The sequence below is a fragment of the Trematosphaeria pertusa genome, assembly GCF_010094035.1.
Source record: "Trematosphaeria pertusa strain CBS 122368 unplaced genomic scaffold BU26scaffold_20, whole genome shotgun sequence".
NCBI classification, from domain to species: Eukaryota; Fungi; Ascomycota; class Dothideomycetes; order Pleosporales; family Trematosphaeriaceae; genus Trematosphaeria; species Trematosphaeria pertusa.
In genome coordinates, this window is record NW_022987231.1 from 546,114 (window position 1) to 560,223 (window position 14,110).

The 14,110-nt window shown below is 55.2% G+C and overlaps 7 protein-coding genes across 7 annotated transcripts in view; 2 read left to right on the plus strand and 5 right to left on the minus strand.

Annotated features, from left to right (window-relative positions):
* Window positions 1–3: 3 nt before the first annotated feature.
* BU26DRAFT_160119 (uncharacterized protein) lies at window positions 4–1,091 on the minus strand. Its single transcript, XM_033820118.1, has one exon. The coding sequence runs from the start codon at window positions 730–732 to the stop codon at window positions 130–132; it is 603 nt and encodes a 200-aa protein (XP_033677389.1). The 5' UTR covers window positions 733–1,091; the 3' UTR covers window positions 4–129.
* On the minus strand, window positions 1,092–3,556 carry BU26DRAFT_160134 (uncharacterized protein). The gene is made up of 2 exons (XM_033820119.1): window positions 3,077–3,556; window positions 1,092–3,021 (listed from the first exon to the last, which is right to left on the minus strand). The coding sequence occupies exons 1-2, from the start codon at window positions 3,210–3,212 to the stop codon at window positions 1,451–1,453; spliced, it is 1,707 nt and encodes a 568-aa protein (XP_033677390.1). The 5' UTR covers window positions 3,213–3,556; the 3' UTR covers window positions 1,092–1,450.
* Window positions 3,557–5,561: 2,005 nt separating this feature from the next.
* Window positions 5,562–6,071, minus strand: BU26DRAFT_438867 (uncharacterized protein; the record flags this gene model as incomplete). Its single annotated transcript, XM_033824312.1, has 1 exon — window positions 5,562–6,071. A coding segment is annotated over one exon (510 nt), but the record flags the coding sequence as incomplete, so codon positions are not given.
* A 1,005-nt stretch (window positions 6,072–7,076) lies between these two features.
* BU26DRAFT_555603 (uncharacterized protein) lies at window positions 7,077–8,186 on the minus strand (the record flags this gene model as incomplete). Its single annotated transcript, XM_033832329.1, has 1 exon — window positions 7,077–8,186. The coding sequence occupies one exon, from the start codon at window positions 8,184–8,186 to the stop codon at window positions 7,077–7,079; it is 1,110 nt and encodes a 369-aa protein (XP_033677392.1).
* Window positions 8,187–8,918: 732 nt separating this feature from the next.
* BU26DRAFT_510786 (uncharacterized protein) lies at window positions 8,919–9,380 on the plus strand (the record flags this gene model as incomplete). The annotated part of the gene is made up of 1 exon (XM_033827258.1): window positions 8,919–9,380. One exon carries the CDS (start codon window positions 8,919–8,921, stop codon window positions 9,378–9,380), a length of 462 nt encoding a protein of 153 aa, XP_033677393.1.
* Window positions 9,381–9,871: 491 nt separating this feature from the next.
* BU26DRAFT_160152 (uncharacterized protein) lies at window positions 9,872–12,061 on the plus strand. The gene is made up of 2 exons (XM_033820120.1): window positions 9,872–10,142; window positions 10,192–12,061. Exons 1-2 carry the CDS (start codon window positions 10,031–10,033, stop codon window positions 11,979–11,981), a joined length of 1,902 nt encoding a protein of 633 aa, XP_033677394.1. The 5' UTR covers window positions 9,872–10,030; the 3' UTR covers window positions 11,982–12,061.
* A 1,372-nt stretch (window positions 12,062–13,433) lies between these two features.
* BU26DRAFT_160383 (uncharacterized protein) overlaps window positions 13,434–14,110 on the minus strand; it is a 1,769-nt gene continuing 1,092 nt past the window's right edge. The window contains exon 2 of the mRNA XM_033820121.1: window positions 13,434–14,099. Within this exon, the coding sequence (XP_033677395.1) occupies window positions 13,662–14,099 (438 nt within the window). The 3' untranslated portion in view covers window positions 13,434–13,661. The remainder of the gene's footprint in view (window positions 14,100–14,110) is intronic.

Genomic DNA, 14,110 nt, shown 5'->3' on the forward strand with positions numbered 1-14,110 from the left:
CCCCACTGCCATCCTCCCCACTCCTCCCCTCATCCCGCCCCTCAACAATCTCCTCAATCCCCGGCCACTCGCTCACGAGCTTCTCATACCGTCCGCTCTCCTCCCTCCTCAGCTTCCCCAGCGCATCCCTCAGCACCTCGTGGAACAATTCGTCGACGACAAGAATACACGGCTTGTTGCTGATATCCTTGTCCGCGCGCTCGGCGCAAAGCTGCTGCTCGCACAGGCGGCTGAGATACTCGTCGAAGGCGGAGGAGGGGATGGCGGAGAGCAGGGCGATGAGCGCGTTGACGAAGCGGAGCGAGAGGAGCAGCGAGCCGGAGGATGTGTAGGTGAGTTTTGGCATGGTTGGAGAGGTGAGTGCAGTTGTAGTTGTAGTTGCAGGTGCGGAATGGGAGTGTAGTGTATTGTGGTGCAATGTAGTGTGGTTCGTGGATGGGTGTATTCGCGTGATGCAGGTATGTTCGTTTGCGGGCGGTGTTTGTGCGACAGTTGTTGGTTGGCGGTTGGTTGGTCGTAGAATTTCGTTGGAGAAACTCTGGATCTGGACTTGGCTGATTCTAAATGGCAGGCAGCTATTATTACTGTACGCGTGAGGCGGTGTGGCCAAGTGACCTGATAACAGGAGACCCACGGGGTCACGTGCACCCTTAGTTTGTCCTGGGCAGGTGAGCGTGGCGGCGAAAGCGCGCGTCCAATCACGAATCGTTTCGTCATAAGACCCAGTGGCATTTGTGTCCTATCCGTTCCATCGCGGCGCTTTGCAAAGGGCGGAGCATGAAAAGGACGTAGTCGCTTTCAGCATTGTAGAAGGGCGTAGAGACCGACAGCGCGAAGTCCCGCACCAGAAAATATTCATACCAGTAAGTAGTAGTACAGCAAAAATGAATGCAGTAAGTCCGGGGGGGACAAAAGAATGCAGCTCGAAAGGAAAGAAATCTCGGTCCCGTGCATACGTCCCATTGTTCATACAATTTCCGATTATCGCCCAATAACCAACCCTGTATCCCGCTGCTATGCTACCATGCACTATGATACCGATTGATCCAGAGGATATCCCTTAGCCGCGAATACCGGTCCCGAGTTTTAAAATGTTGTACAGTATTATGTATTACGATCGTGAGAGGAAATGCGAGGCAATGCATGCGAAGAAAATGCGGCCTCCAGGAGGCTGAAGAAGCGAAGTGAATGTGAAAGCGCGCAGGATGTCGAGAGAGTAGGATGTCCTCGACTCGGTATGACGTGCCGGAGCCCTCGCACTAAGCGAGTTGTATGGCTTCGTGATGTTGGGGAGCAAGGTCTGTTGATGTCCTAGGCGTATGATGCGCCCAAGAGGATGTCAGAGCATCACCCAAACCGGCCTTTCTGCCAATAATGACGACAGCATCACAATAGAAGCCGCCGTCTGTTGATGATGAAATGCATGTGCAGCGGTGACAGATGCTCTCCCTCAAGACTGATAACTGTACAACCGATCCGTACCCGCGGCCGGTGGACTGTTCGAGGAAGGCTTTCTAGGCAACGAGCCGGGAAGCTGCATGTTCGGAGGCAGGTCCGGGTGGTCCATAGTGTGAAAATGCTGAGATCTTTTGGACGTGAGCCATTCTTTACTCTTCCTCATCAACTTCCGTCTTGGGCCAGACCTCTCCCTGCTATGCGTCCCTGGCGAGTTGCTCTCGTCGGTGACTGGCGGTTCGAGTGGTGGTGTCGTGTTAGCGGCATAGGTAGGCGTATCAGCAGCATAGGTGGGCAAGTCATAGAGGACGAATTCTTGCCATGTTGGTCGGTCCCGGCCCGAAGAGGCAGTGACCTGCATCTCTTGATCCTGAGCTGAATTGGGTACCACAGCCCCAGAGGGTGGCGGTGCGTCCACCATAATGACGCTGTTCCTGCTGCGGTATGGGTAGGTGGGGGCCTCCACGCGTGCTTCTCCTGTGTGATTGAGAGCGATTGTACTAGCGAGATCGAGGGATGGGTCAATCATGTCGTATTGCATTGAGTCTCCAAATGTGGCCGGAGGACCTTGGATGTTGCTCGATGCATCAGCGGGCAGGGGTGGCAGAGAGTAGCTCGGCTGCGGCAGAGCTGAAGCGGCGAAGGCTCTAGATAGTTCCTCCGGGCAACCCCGCCAAAATAGCCTCTCGAGGAAGCTTGCCAGGTCCGGTTCAAAGTTGTGGTACTCTAATTGTTCCCTCATTTCACGCGTCGTCTTGGGATCCCACGTCAACTGGGAATGGAGGATGCCAACCTGAGGAGACAAGCGGGAGTACGTGGATTTCCAGGGTCCGGAGAGCGTTGGATACCTCAAGAGGTTACGGATAGTCCTAGTGTAGTTCCACTCCGTTTGACCCTCCCGCATGTCCTCTGCGACGTGGTCGCAATGGCTCTTCCAATTGAAGTTGATCTTGCGGCAAGTCTCGAATCCGCAACCGTATACCAGCTGACGTTGTTGGATCTTCTTGTTCTCGCCTAGCTTTCCTTGGCCTCCATGCTGTTTGTCGAAATGTTTCTTGAAATCCCCCCCGCAATAGAAGATTGCAGAGCATTCTGCGACCTGGCAGAGCCATGCATTTCCGGTCTCATGGAAGTCCTGCTCATGGCGCTTCCAGTCTTGCTTGGTCTTGCACGTCTTCCTCTCGCCTTCCTCGGCGCAAAACGTGCAGAAAAAAATTGGCTCGGTCGAAACGTTCGCAGCGTTGCGAGGTGGATTTGGATTATACGTTACTGGAGCGTGACTCTGCCCGCTTCCGCGGGAGTTGTCCGGTCGAGAGGCTGAATGAAGTTGTTGGTGTCGGTTCTCGCCCGGCAGTGCGATCCATGAGCCTGTATCGTCTGGACGGGCGAGTCGCACGGGAGACCTTCCAGTATTTTGGACACCCGGCGCGTATATCACACTTTGGTCCAGTCCAATAATGTTCTCGCTCGTGATTGAGCCCGCCTGAGGGGTTGAACGTCCTGACTGATGGAGCGTTGGAGCTGAGGAGGAGAATGTGGAACGGTCAAACTCAATGGAACTGTCGCCTATTCAAACAGCAATTAGCGCAAGCCATACACCTTATGACAATTGAACGCCTACCAAAAGTTGCTTGGATGTCATCTGCGAATTCCGAGTGCTCGTGGCGACTCAAAGCCTGAACCACGAGGTGATGCAGTTCATGGAGCTGCGAACGATTGAGGTTTGCTACTAGGTCGGGCAAGCCAGAATTCTCCATGATTTCTTCTTCGACCGATTGCGGGATTGGTGGCGTTCGCGGAGAAATAGATCGACGTCTGTCTAACACCGCTGTCGGTAGCGTCCCGTGTCTGAACCGTCTACGAGGAATAGGACTAGATTGTTGCGGCTGAAGGCTGGCCCACCTGCAAGGAGCGGAACGTGAGCCGAAACGCTGGTAGAGATCGCTAATCGGAACTGTTCGGCCAGTAGCGAGAGCTACTACGCCTGGGGTAACTGGGGCGGAAAGGACAGTGGGTAATGAGCGACAGGAAAAGCAAAATGGAGATTGCTAACGATGTCCAACAATAAAAGATAAATGAAACCCGAGCCCCAGATTTCGTGGGGGAGGCATCAGTCTTTCAATTGAAGGTCATGGAGGACCAAATGCCTCTAGAGCGATCTGAGGCAAGCGTAGGCGTAAATATGGGCTGAGACCTAGCCTGATCATCATGGGTTTCTTGGTAGCATCGCACTGACCAAATGGAAGAAGCAGACGGATGCCGCTGGTGGCTAGTGACTTCGAAAAAAAAGAATGAAAAAGAAATTCCCATCGTAAAGTTAAGCCGATCTTTGCGGAGGTGGTGGAAAAACCGCTGCAGGTGATGTTTCATACGACGCTAGTCTGCCGTACTGGAGGGGCCTGGACAGATCCCATTGGTTTTCAATTGGGCTTGTCCCGGGCTTGACTCCAGGTTTTCGCCATCTCTAGTTTTCCTACTTACGAGAGCCTCAAGCAGAGAGAAATGAGGTCTGAGACCTAATGCAGGAGGGCCTTGACCCTGAACGATGCAGCAGGATGCAGGAACGCTATTCGCCGATAGGCGATCTGCAGACGCAAAGCTCACCAGGCGAGCCAATCTAGCAGAGACTGCGAAAGAGCAATCTCCCGAATTCAAGGCCATGGCAGAAAGTTGAGTTGATGTCTTATCTTCACCGGTGTCTGAGGCAATGTTGACGTGTTTCTTCGCACGAAGCGGTGCTAGAAGATCAAACAAGAGAGCCAGCAGGGATGTTGTTGCAGACTGAACGTAAAAAGCGGCACGTTGCTCGTGTCCAACGGTCGGGGCGGAATAAGCGGTGAAAAGTTCGTAATTCAACACGTGGGGAAGCAGGCATTTAGACGACCGCGGGAGTAGATAGAGGTTGGCTGGCTGTCTGCCTGTACGCCCAAGCGTGTATTCCAGGGTGAAGAAGCCGTGGACAGGTCCTTGAGGCGAGGCGGCAGTAGAGGACCTTGTCAACAAGATCGAGCGACACCTCGGAAGGCTCTCAAGAAGTAATTGGATGCAACCCAGGGCAAGCCTGCTTTGTTGAATTTTACTCCATCATGAGTAGTCTCAACCTGGGATGCAGTTTTGGACGCAGCTAGAAGAGGGGACCAAAAGAATCCAGCGGGTTCTACAACGCCCTATCGTGATTGCCGGCTATGCGACGTCCTTTCTGGATTGTCGCAATCCTGTCAGACAGGTGTACCCGCTTCAGTGTATCTTTCTTGATTTTGAGAACCGTGCCCTTGGGTTTGAGTCCAGACTCGAGACGCAGGGTGTGGGTCAATCGGTCGGAAGACGCGAGTGGAGATTTCCGCTACATCGCCGCCGATTCTGAGATCCTGAGCTTCGAGAAAGAATGCTGCTGCAAGTGTTTGATCGTTCGACGCCGTGCCGGCAGCCCCTATTCCCGCTCGCTTGGTCCTGCAGCCTGCAGCCTGCATGCACGCACGAGCAGGCCTTCGTATCGTCGGTAGCGCAAAGTCACGCCGGCCATCGAGTCATACGACGCCATTTGCCTCACTTTGAAAAAGAAAAAAAATAAGAGGAAAAAGGAGGTAGCAAGAGAAAAGAGAATCGAAGAAAAACAGAGGAGAGGAAGGACGTGGGAGGTTGTAGTAGAGTTGGTGGACCCCAATTTCTAGCCTCGTGGCTAGCGTCTGGAGACGGACTAGCGTGATTTTTGTACCTGCCAGTTAACCCCGGTGACTTCCTTACATCTCGTCACCTACCCCGGCCAATAGGAAGAGTACGCTGGAGATTTCATCACCTTTTCGAGGCGGGCTGATCGATTACTTGACTACATATGTAATGCATCGGCAGCCTTGTGCTAACGCCGAAACGCTGTGCAATTCACGCGAAAGGCGAGGAACGAAGTACTTCCACGAGAGCTTGTAGATGTCGTGAATTCATTTCGTTGCAAATTTTGAAGAATTTTTCGTCCACCGGAGAATTTCATATGGGACTAAATATTTCAAGTGCAGTCTCTTCGCCGATACCTCCTCAGATCTGTGCCTTTGACACACCTTGCTCGATCCGCCTTGATCTGCGGGACCGATTCCATCGTTCATCCTCCATTCTCAGTGGCCGCCATTATACGGGACGATGTCGATCTGGATCGGGTGATACACCTTGTCACCCCCATCTGGCTTCCAGTACACGTGCCATCCCCCTTTACCGGCATCTTTTATCGGCTCCCAGGCTCCCTCGAGGCCCTCGATCCCAAGCGCCGTCAACTCGCCGTTCTGGTTAGGCTTGGCGGTCCACGCATCGGCTTTGCACTCGTAGTTCTCCGGGCAAGCATTCGGATTTAATTGGATGGACTCGTCCGTCGGGTCTGGCAGCGGGATGACTTTCATGGAGACATCATGGTTCTCGGCGTTCGAGGTGAGAGCAGCAATGTACGGAGTCTGGGAGAGATCATCACCGGAGTAGGCCGCTCGGAAGGCGTAGTTGCCTGTGCCCGGAGAGAGCTCTATGGGTGTGAAGAGAACTGGCGGGGTGGCCGGATGGACGGTGAAGTTCTCCAGGCCCAGGATCTGTGAAGTGGGGATTGGAATGAGATGGCGGTTGTGCCATGGCTCCTTCGGTCTTTGGGTAGTCAGTGGCGGAATGGTGTCGGAGGTAGGATGTAGGGGCTTACGCGTTGACGCGGAAGTAGAAGAGGCTCTCGCCCAGTGGTGGTGGATGCTGCATCTGGAATGCAGGAGCTGCGAGAACAGCCGGTATAGCTGCGAGAGCAAGACGGAAGAGACCACAGAGCTTCATCGTGCCTGGTCGATGCGTGCCACGTCGGCGAAGAAGGAGTAGCTGGAGGAAAGCGAAGGTCAACTGCGATGAAGGTACCTAGGTACCGAAGCAGAAGTGAGAAAGACGGTGGTTGGGAGAGAAAGAGACTGCCCAGGTGGGTGACGCAGAGATTTCGTAACAGAAACGACCTGTGTCTTGTTGTTTGGGTAACTGCGATCAGGTAAAAGGAAGGTGCGCCTAGGGGGCAGGAGCAGGCCTCGTCCCATCAACGCCAGAACATTCAGAATGACGAACTGAGGCAAAGCAAGCGACCTCGGGAGACTTGAGGATGTGAATAAATTCTGCTCACGCGCGCCCTTGAGAGGTTCTAGGGTACATGAGGAAGAAGATCCGCGATGTCGTGATGCGAAGGCGAACCTACAATTTGCGACTATTTAGCCAGATGGCGCCGCGCCTTTCTCCATCCCTTGTGTGAACTCCAAAGTCGCACCTGCCACGTTGTTAGACACCCCGTGTCTGTATTTTGACGTTTGACCCCAGGAGCGCATACCTTACCGTTGTGCGAATAAGCCAAAGTCAAGCATAGCGATCCGAAAATGGTAGGGCATCCGTCTGTAGTTGCGCGGGAGTGCTAACCATATCCAAGATCTTCCCATAAAACCGTTACTCGCCGAGGAGCCCCAAGAAAGCCAATGCTGTGCAAGACGGATATTCTCCGAATTTCATGACAGCGCCAGAATTTCGCGCCCTTGCATCACCGCGAATGGGAGAGACACGCCAAGACGGTCTTCCCCGATCTAAGGCGCTGCAGGTCCTTCACCACACAGGGTAGCACGAGGCCAAGATCACAGCAGTCGTGGCTTCTTCAATGGTCCAGAAGTGGGGAAAGGCGATCTACTAGTCGGCCCAGCACGCTTGATCGTGTCGAAGCCCTCGATTGGTTTAGCGATGTGATACCCAGTCTTGCAGCCTGGTTCACCGATTCGCATCTTGCAGCAACTAAATACTGCTATTCGTTCGCCGTCTTGCGAGATCATGATTTTGCGTCCGGGATGATAGATGCAGTGGTCGGTTTCGTCCTCGAACAGCAGCTGACGACAACGTTCGCATTGCTGGCCATGGTATTCCGGCTCGGACTTGACACGAATAGGTTTGTGCCAACTCGCAGGGGCGGAGCTTAGAACCCGATTCAAGTTGGTTGTCTGGCCTTGCGGAATATGCTTCAAGGGTGGCCTTGCAGGAACCGCGCGATCAGAACTCGTCGGTGATTGGCTTGCTTCGACGACATATGGTGCCCGATGGTAGGGAGTGGACTGACGTTTCTTGGGCCGGCCCGGGCTGGGAGTCAACCGAATATCCGATCCGAGGGTACTATCTGAATCGTCCTCTGAGGGCAGTGGGCTGCGCTCCCTCTCATGTTTGATGTGCGGCCTGAGCATTGAGGAGCCAGATGGGTTTCCAGTGCGATTGGTAAGAGAAACTTCGCGCTTCGGTTCGGGGTCCGGCTTGATATTGGCTGCTCCTGCCTTCGCTTGATGGGTGGTAATCGTAGCTTGGGCGAATGCCGAGTGAGGGGCGAGACCTCGAGCAACGGCTCCGGACAGCGCAGGTGAGAGTTTGCAGAGGTTAAGTAGGACATTACGCACGGCAGCCGGATCGCTGGTGGTGATAATCTGACGGAGATGGTCTGGGTGGATACGGTTGGTTTGGCTCGGGGCAGCTCGCGTGGCGCTCTCTGATGAGGCTCCTTCCTTCTTTACGGAGGCCATATCTCGTGGTTTTGTGGACGTCGTCCTGTAATGCTTTGAGACGCGATGTTGTACGGCAGGATAGCGCCGCTGCTGTTGCTGTTGCGGTCGCGGTTGCGGTCGCGGTTCAGGAGAAGGGGACAGCGTAAGGTCAATGGTATCGACATCCTCTGCAGGAGGCCCGGCGCGGCCCCGTGAAAGCGACATTGTGCGTCTGGAGTAAACTCACGACGACCTTTTTCCAACCCAAAAAGCGCGAGCTCGCGCTGGACCGGCACCGCCACAGGTCATGCAGGTGGTGTTCTCGCGAACCGCGTTGAGGCCCCGGGCGCGGAAGCGATCTAAGCCGGATCTAGACGCTAGCGCATTAGCACGTCCGTCGCGCGCGGGCGCAGCGTGAACGGTGACCCCGGGAGGTACTCGTAAAGGCCGGGAAAAGGCCGGTCTCTCCTTGTCACCACCTGGGCACCGTTCGAGTTTGGTGTACGCTGCGACGCTCTCTTGGTCCCCTTTCTTATGCCCTCGGATGCGCGCCGTTTGGGCGTTCAGGCCTCCTCCGGCATTGTTCATGGCGATCGTGGGTGGTAGGCAGCAGAACAGCGTTGCCACAGGCTGTGTCCGCATTATTCTCTAAACGTTCCTGGCGGCTCCTCCGATTCCTTCGATCCTACTGTACGATCACGCTGGTGATCCTTATCTTGCCGGACGCACGTATCGCGTGCCCTCACCAAGACTTTCCCCATGTAGCAGTCGGCCGCGGCAGTGCGGGCTTAGCGGCCCTAGCGGCCCTCGCTTCTTCTCCTTCACGGCTCTCGCTTCAGGATACGATGATTCGCTGTTCCTTCACCACGCTGCCCTCTCGTGCACGATGAGACGACGGACGCAATAATTCCAACACCCTTCGTTAAGGCAGCGATTTGCGCTGCTATCCTCCGCCCCATGCAGGAGGACTGTGCGTCCGTCAGCAGCCAGCGCCGTCGCCACGGCGGTTCAGCATCGTATGACAGCACCCATCAGCAGTGTCTGAAGGACGACGAGCAGGTCCTGGCGGCTCAGCGCCTCGCCGAGAGGGACGCGCGGAAGCCTCAGTTGAGGAAGCGTTCACGGACAGCCGCCGTCCCCGGGCCGTATCGACGAACGGCGTGCTGGGCAGCTACAGTATTGCGCGGTGCTGGGGGCCACACCCCTCGGGACTGGGATGAGGCATCACGACGCGGTTTGCTTTTGGCGCCCTCCCCGTTGAATGAGGGTCTGCCTGCATGTCACTGGAGAACTGCACCATTACCTTTCGAGAAGAATGCCACCCTGCGTCATCCAGGAACCAACGGCATGTCGCGGTGCCCTTGCAGCAACCTAGCGCCAGCAAGGTGCCGCGGCGAATGCGCAGTTGCGCCGCTGTGATAGGTGAGGCCGCTCTCCGCTGGCTACAAGGGCCAGCGAGAGCCCGAGCGACGCCTTGCCTGCGACGACGCTGCTCAACACCTCGCCGCGACCAAAACTCCGCCGTTGAGCGCCGCCAGACCGCGTGTATACGCTCGCGGGCTGCCCTCTCCGGCCGCAGCATCAACGCCCGCGCATCACCAACCTCTCGCGGGACCCTGCGAGCATCAAACGCGCTAGGACTTGGCGCGCTGTTAAATCCTCAGCCTTGCCCCAGTTTTGGGTTCAAGCCGGGATGCTGGTCAACTCGACGCCGGGCCTCGAGCTCCCATGCGAACCGCCCTCAAATTTAGCTTCTTCCACGGTCTTTCCAGAACATTTCCCACCCGCGCTCCCCGCTGCACTCTGATGATGTGATATAACAACCCGGTCGCACCAACAGGAGCTTATATTCCTCATACCGGACACACGTTCATCCACTCCTTCGCCCCTAAAAGCGCCGCAACACTCGAATGCCGTTCTGCCCTTCGTTTAGCGCATCTCTCGTGTTTTAGTTGCTTTCGCTGTCCTTCAAGACCTCTCACGTCCTTCAGGAGATAGGCGAGGAATGTTAGGCTGCATTGCTCGAGCCCACGTTTACCGGTAGACCAAGCTTCGACGCCGCCAGCAACATGGAGGACAATGTAGAGATCCCGGAGGAGTCCATGCGGCATATCGAGGCGCTGCTGGCAAGGCACCGCCCGGATATGATCCAGAGAATGTTCCAACAGGCTCTGGAGGGTCGTAGGTTCAGCTTTCGCGATTCCCGACCGCACCAGCTCACAGAATGAAGGCCGCAGCTCTGTCGCTTCCTCGCGCACCACGTCGTCAGTGTCCACGGCCTCCACCGGGTGGTCGTTTCGCTCCTCCGCGAACCCGTCGGTCCGCACGTCCACGACTTCGTCGTATCATTCGAATCATTCTCGTTTGTCGCTTGTATCTAATCTTTCGACTTCGACGCTTTCTAGCGATATAGCGCCGTCTATCGCGTCGTCGACTTCCTCCCGTTCAACAAGAGCGCCCTCGAGGCGAGAGCCCCGCTCTTACCCCGCTGGCCTCGACCCGACGAGACCGGTACCCTCAGTGCTTACCCCTACCTCCGAAATAAGTAGTCCCTTGGATACCAAACATGAGCCTGGATTCACGCCGACGGATGAGGATATGAGCATCGCGTCGCTCCCGACGGATAAAGGCCAGAGTCAGTCGGGCGACTCATACATGTTTTGCACATATTGTGCCGAGGGAAAGAATTTGAAGACATTCAAGGCCAAGTCCGACTGGAAGAAACATGAAATGAGAATGCATGAAACGGGAGAGGACTGGCCGTGCATTGTGAACGGCTGTAACCGGATTTTTGATCGCCAAAAGGACTTCCTCAAGCACCACCAACGGTATCATTCAGGCCGTCCGCTTCCCTCATTGACCGATATTGGCATCACATTGCTTCCCCGTCGTGTCTTTGGCTGTGGGTTCGACAAGTGCAAAGAGGTTAGCATTGGCTGGGATGAAAGATGTGATCACGTCGCGAAGCACATGAAAAACGGTGCCACGTTCGAGCAGTGGAAGTACTCCAACGTCATCCGCAATCTCATACGGCAGGAGGCATTGCACGAGACATGGAAGGATATGATTGCGTGTCTGGACGAACGGCTTAGAGAGAGCCGGTCCCATATCAGCTGGTGCCCGGATAACACGCGGATACTGAGGCAGAAGCTGCAGTGCTGCGATCTGCGACCAAGTCGAGAAGAAGTACTTATTACGGCGCTGAGTCTCCGTTCCGATATTCCTCTAGACCCCACTCAACAGCAATACCCGCCCGGGTTTGTCGTTCCGAGCAGAGATTCCGTACCCAATGTCGACAAGCTGACACGGGAGCAACGCATGCACATTCTCATAGGCAACCCGAATGCGACGCTTTCGAGAAGCCGGCTGGCTGCGGTAAATGCCGCGCTACTCCGAGCAAGCAACAGCTCCGTGTCGAACGCCGCCTATGACGACTGCGGCGCCTCACCTTTCGACGACAGCCCGGCCGTCGATGCAGCTGGACGCCGCATTAGCTATATGGACCTCGACACGACTGGAGACTTTTTGGATCTATCGCAACCGGCGATCCCGGATATGATGCCAACGCCCGGCCCGCAACAAGCCGTCATGGAAGGCGAGCAGCAACAGAACGCGGGCGGCTTCGTCGACCCAGGCAAGCCACCTTCGAACCCGCTGGGATGGTGTTATCCAAACTATTTCGACGCCGCGCCATCCTTCGAGGAGTCACCCTACTACGACCGCCCATCGCTCGGTCAGATGATATCGAAACCACTGCACAAGATCGGAAGCCGCCTAAGTAGAAATGGCTCGCCAGCCTCTCGGCCGGCATCTCAAACAGACCACCAAATCGATCAGCAAATTCCACAAGCCGACATGAGCCCTGATTTCCCGATACAGAGCCCACACCCACTTCATCCGATGAGCAGGCAATACCCACATCAACAACAGCCGAGCCCGCATCCACAGCAGTACCGCAACGCCGTCAATACCCAGCAACAACACCACGAGCAACTCCACCTCTTCACGACCCAAAGCTGAACGGACTTCGCCCCTTTGCATATCCCGCATTTAGCATGACGAGCGACGAGCGACGAGCTTCAGCATACAGGCCCTGGTCTCTTGCATTATAGAAGATCCTTTTCCTTTTCTTCCTTTTGATACCCCGTGCTCGTCGGCAGACAGCACACAGCGTTAGACTCATGTACGATATCCCTGCAGCATTTTCTTCAGCGCACACGTAGAATTCTTGAACCGCGGATGAACCCGAGAAAAAGCACATAGACATCTGACGACTTTCTTCAATCCCAGCCTCGTTACGTTTTTTTTCTTCGCGCTCCCAAGAAACGTCCTTCTCGGCCCCAATACACATTCCTTATCCGCGCACGTGCTCGGGCCTAGCCCCCTTTGAGGCAGTGCCTCGTAGCGAAGGCGGCTCGTGCGCTCATCGGCCGTCCCGAGTTCCCTCTCTCGTCTCACTCGCGCCCGCGGTCTCAATCTACTACATCTACTCCTTGACTCGGATCCCTGCGTTTTGCGGGCCGTCGCTGATTCAGTTTTACCCGTCACCGAGCCCTTATTCCAGATATATTGTCCGTGGTGTCTGCTTCCGAGCCCGAAACGGTATACCGATAATCGAGGCTTGTCTGTCCCAGCGACCTGTGTAGCGTTTATGCGCGTACATGCGCACGCGGCTCGATATTTAGATATGTACCTTCCGGAAACGTGGGATAGTTTGGTGGGTATTGTTGCGCTAGGCATGTGGGCGCCTGGTCCGTCTCGTATAGTGCATGCGAGCGAGATGCTCACGCGATTGCGGCTCTCACGACACAGCACAGGCCGCCGCCCAGAGGTAAGTAAGTTCCTGACGACATCCTCACGCAAGACTCGCGTTAACTACTCGCAACCTAGATGCAGCGCTTGCTCTCCGCAGACTGGCTTCCGCAGCATGCCGTCCGGTCAATTGTCCATCTTAGTCCTCGGTCCTCACCTCGCAAATCGTCCCGTCTAGGAAGTTCCACGAGACATCGGAGTGGAGCCTTAATCACCGTTGTGTGCAGCGTAGTCCAATTGGCAGCGGTATTTCATGTTCCGATGTCGCCGCCAAGAACCGGAGACTATTGCTCTTTTGTCAAGTCCGTACGGTGCGGAGTTGATGTCGCTTGCTCGCTCTAATTATGGATGCACTTATCCGAGAAATATACCGGAGCACCTGAATTCCGATCACAATGGATACAAGACTAGACTGCAGGCTCGGAACATATAGCATCGACGACGTCCGAATTGATTGCTTCAGCATCAGATCTATGGCTGAGGAAAATTATAATGGTAAACCCAATTCTTGCTAATAACTAACGTCTGGTACAATAAACAATAGCCGCTACTGGCAGACTCACTTACGTTTAGGCCGATACTCCTCAATCTTACCCCTCAAATCCTCCACAAAATCCGCGCACCACCTATCCCGGATGATGCGAACATATATAACACCCCCCGCACTACGCGCTGCCGGATCTCCCCGCACCCATTCTTCGATAGCTTCATTGGACATATCCTCCCACCCTCCCATGAACAAGCGGTGCAGATAGACTCGGGCGAAGAACTCTCGCGTTCGGTCATCCTTCTTCTTCTCCAGGAGCTTCTTCACTTTGTCTGGTATGTTTGCAAGCCAGAGATTTAGCTCTGCGGTGGGCATGCGGAGGAAGAAGGTTGTTTTCACGGTTAGCTTAGCTTCGGCTTCTTCGGGGGATGGTCGTCTTGCGTGTCTTCCTCGCCTGCTTCATAGCTTCTCTTCTTCGACTCCTTGGATGTTGTGTTCTGCTGCTGGGGAGTCCGTAAGGCTTCATCCATACCCAGCATGGTGTCGTCCTCGTTGCCGCCCTGAAAGCTAGATTCGTCGCTGTCGTCACTGCTGAGCTGTGGCAATTGGCTGATCAGGGACAGGTTCTGGGCTTGTTTCAGCTGCTGCAACTCTTCTTTTCGTCCTTTGTCTGTCGGTGTCTTTGCTCCAGCCTTCTTGCTCTCCTCCTGCTCATGCTTCTTCTTGTCCGCCGTCTTGCTCTCTCCCTCTCTCCTCTTGGCTTCTATCCGGTCGGCTTCCTTCCTCTCTGCTTCCTTCCTCTCTGCTTCCTTCCTCTCTGCTTCCTTCCTCTCTGCTTCCTTCCTCTCTG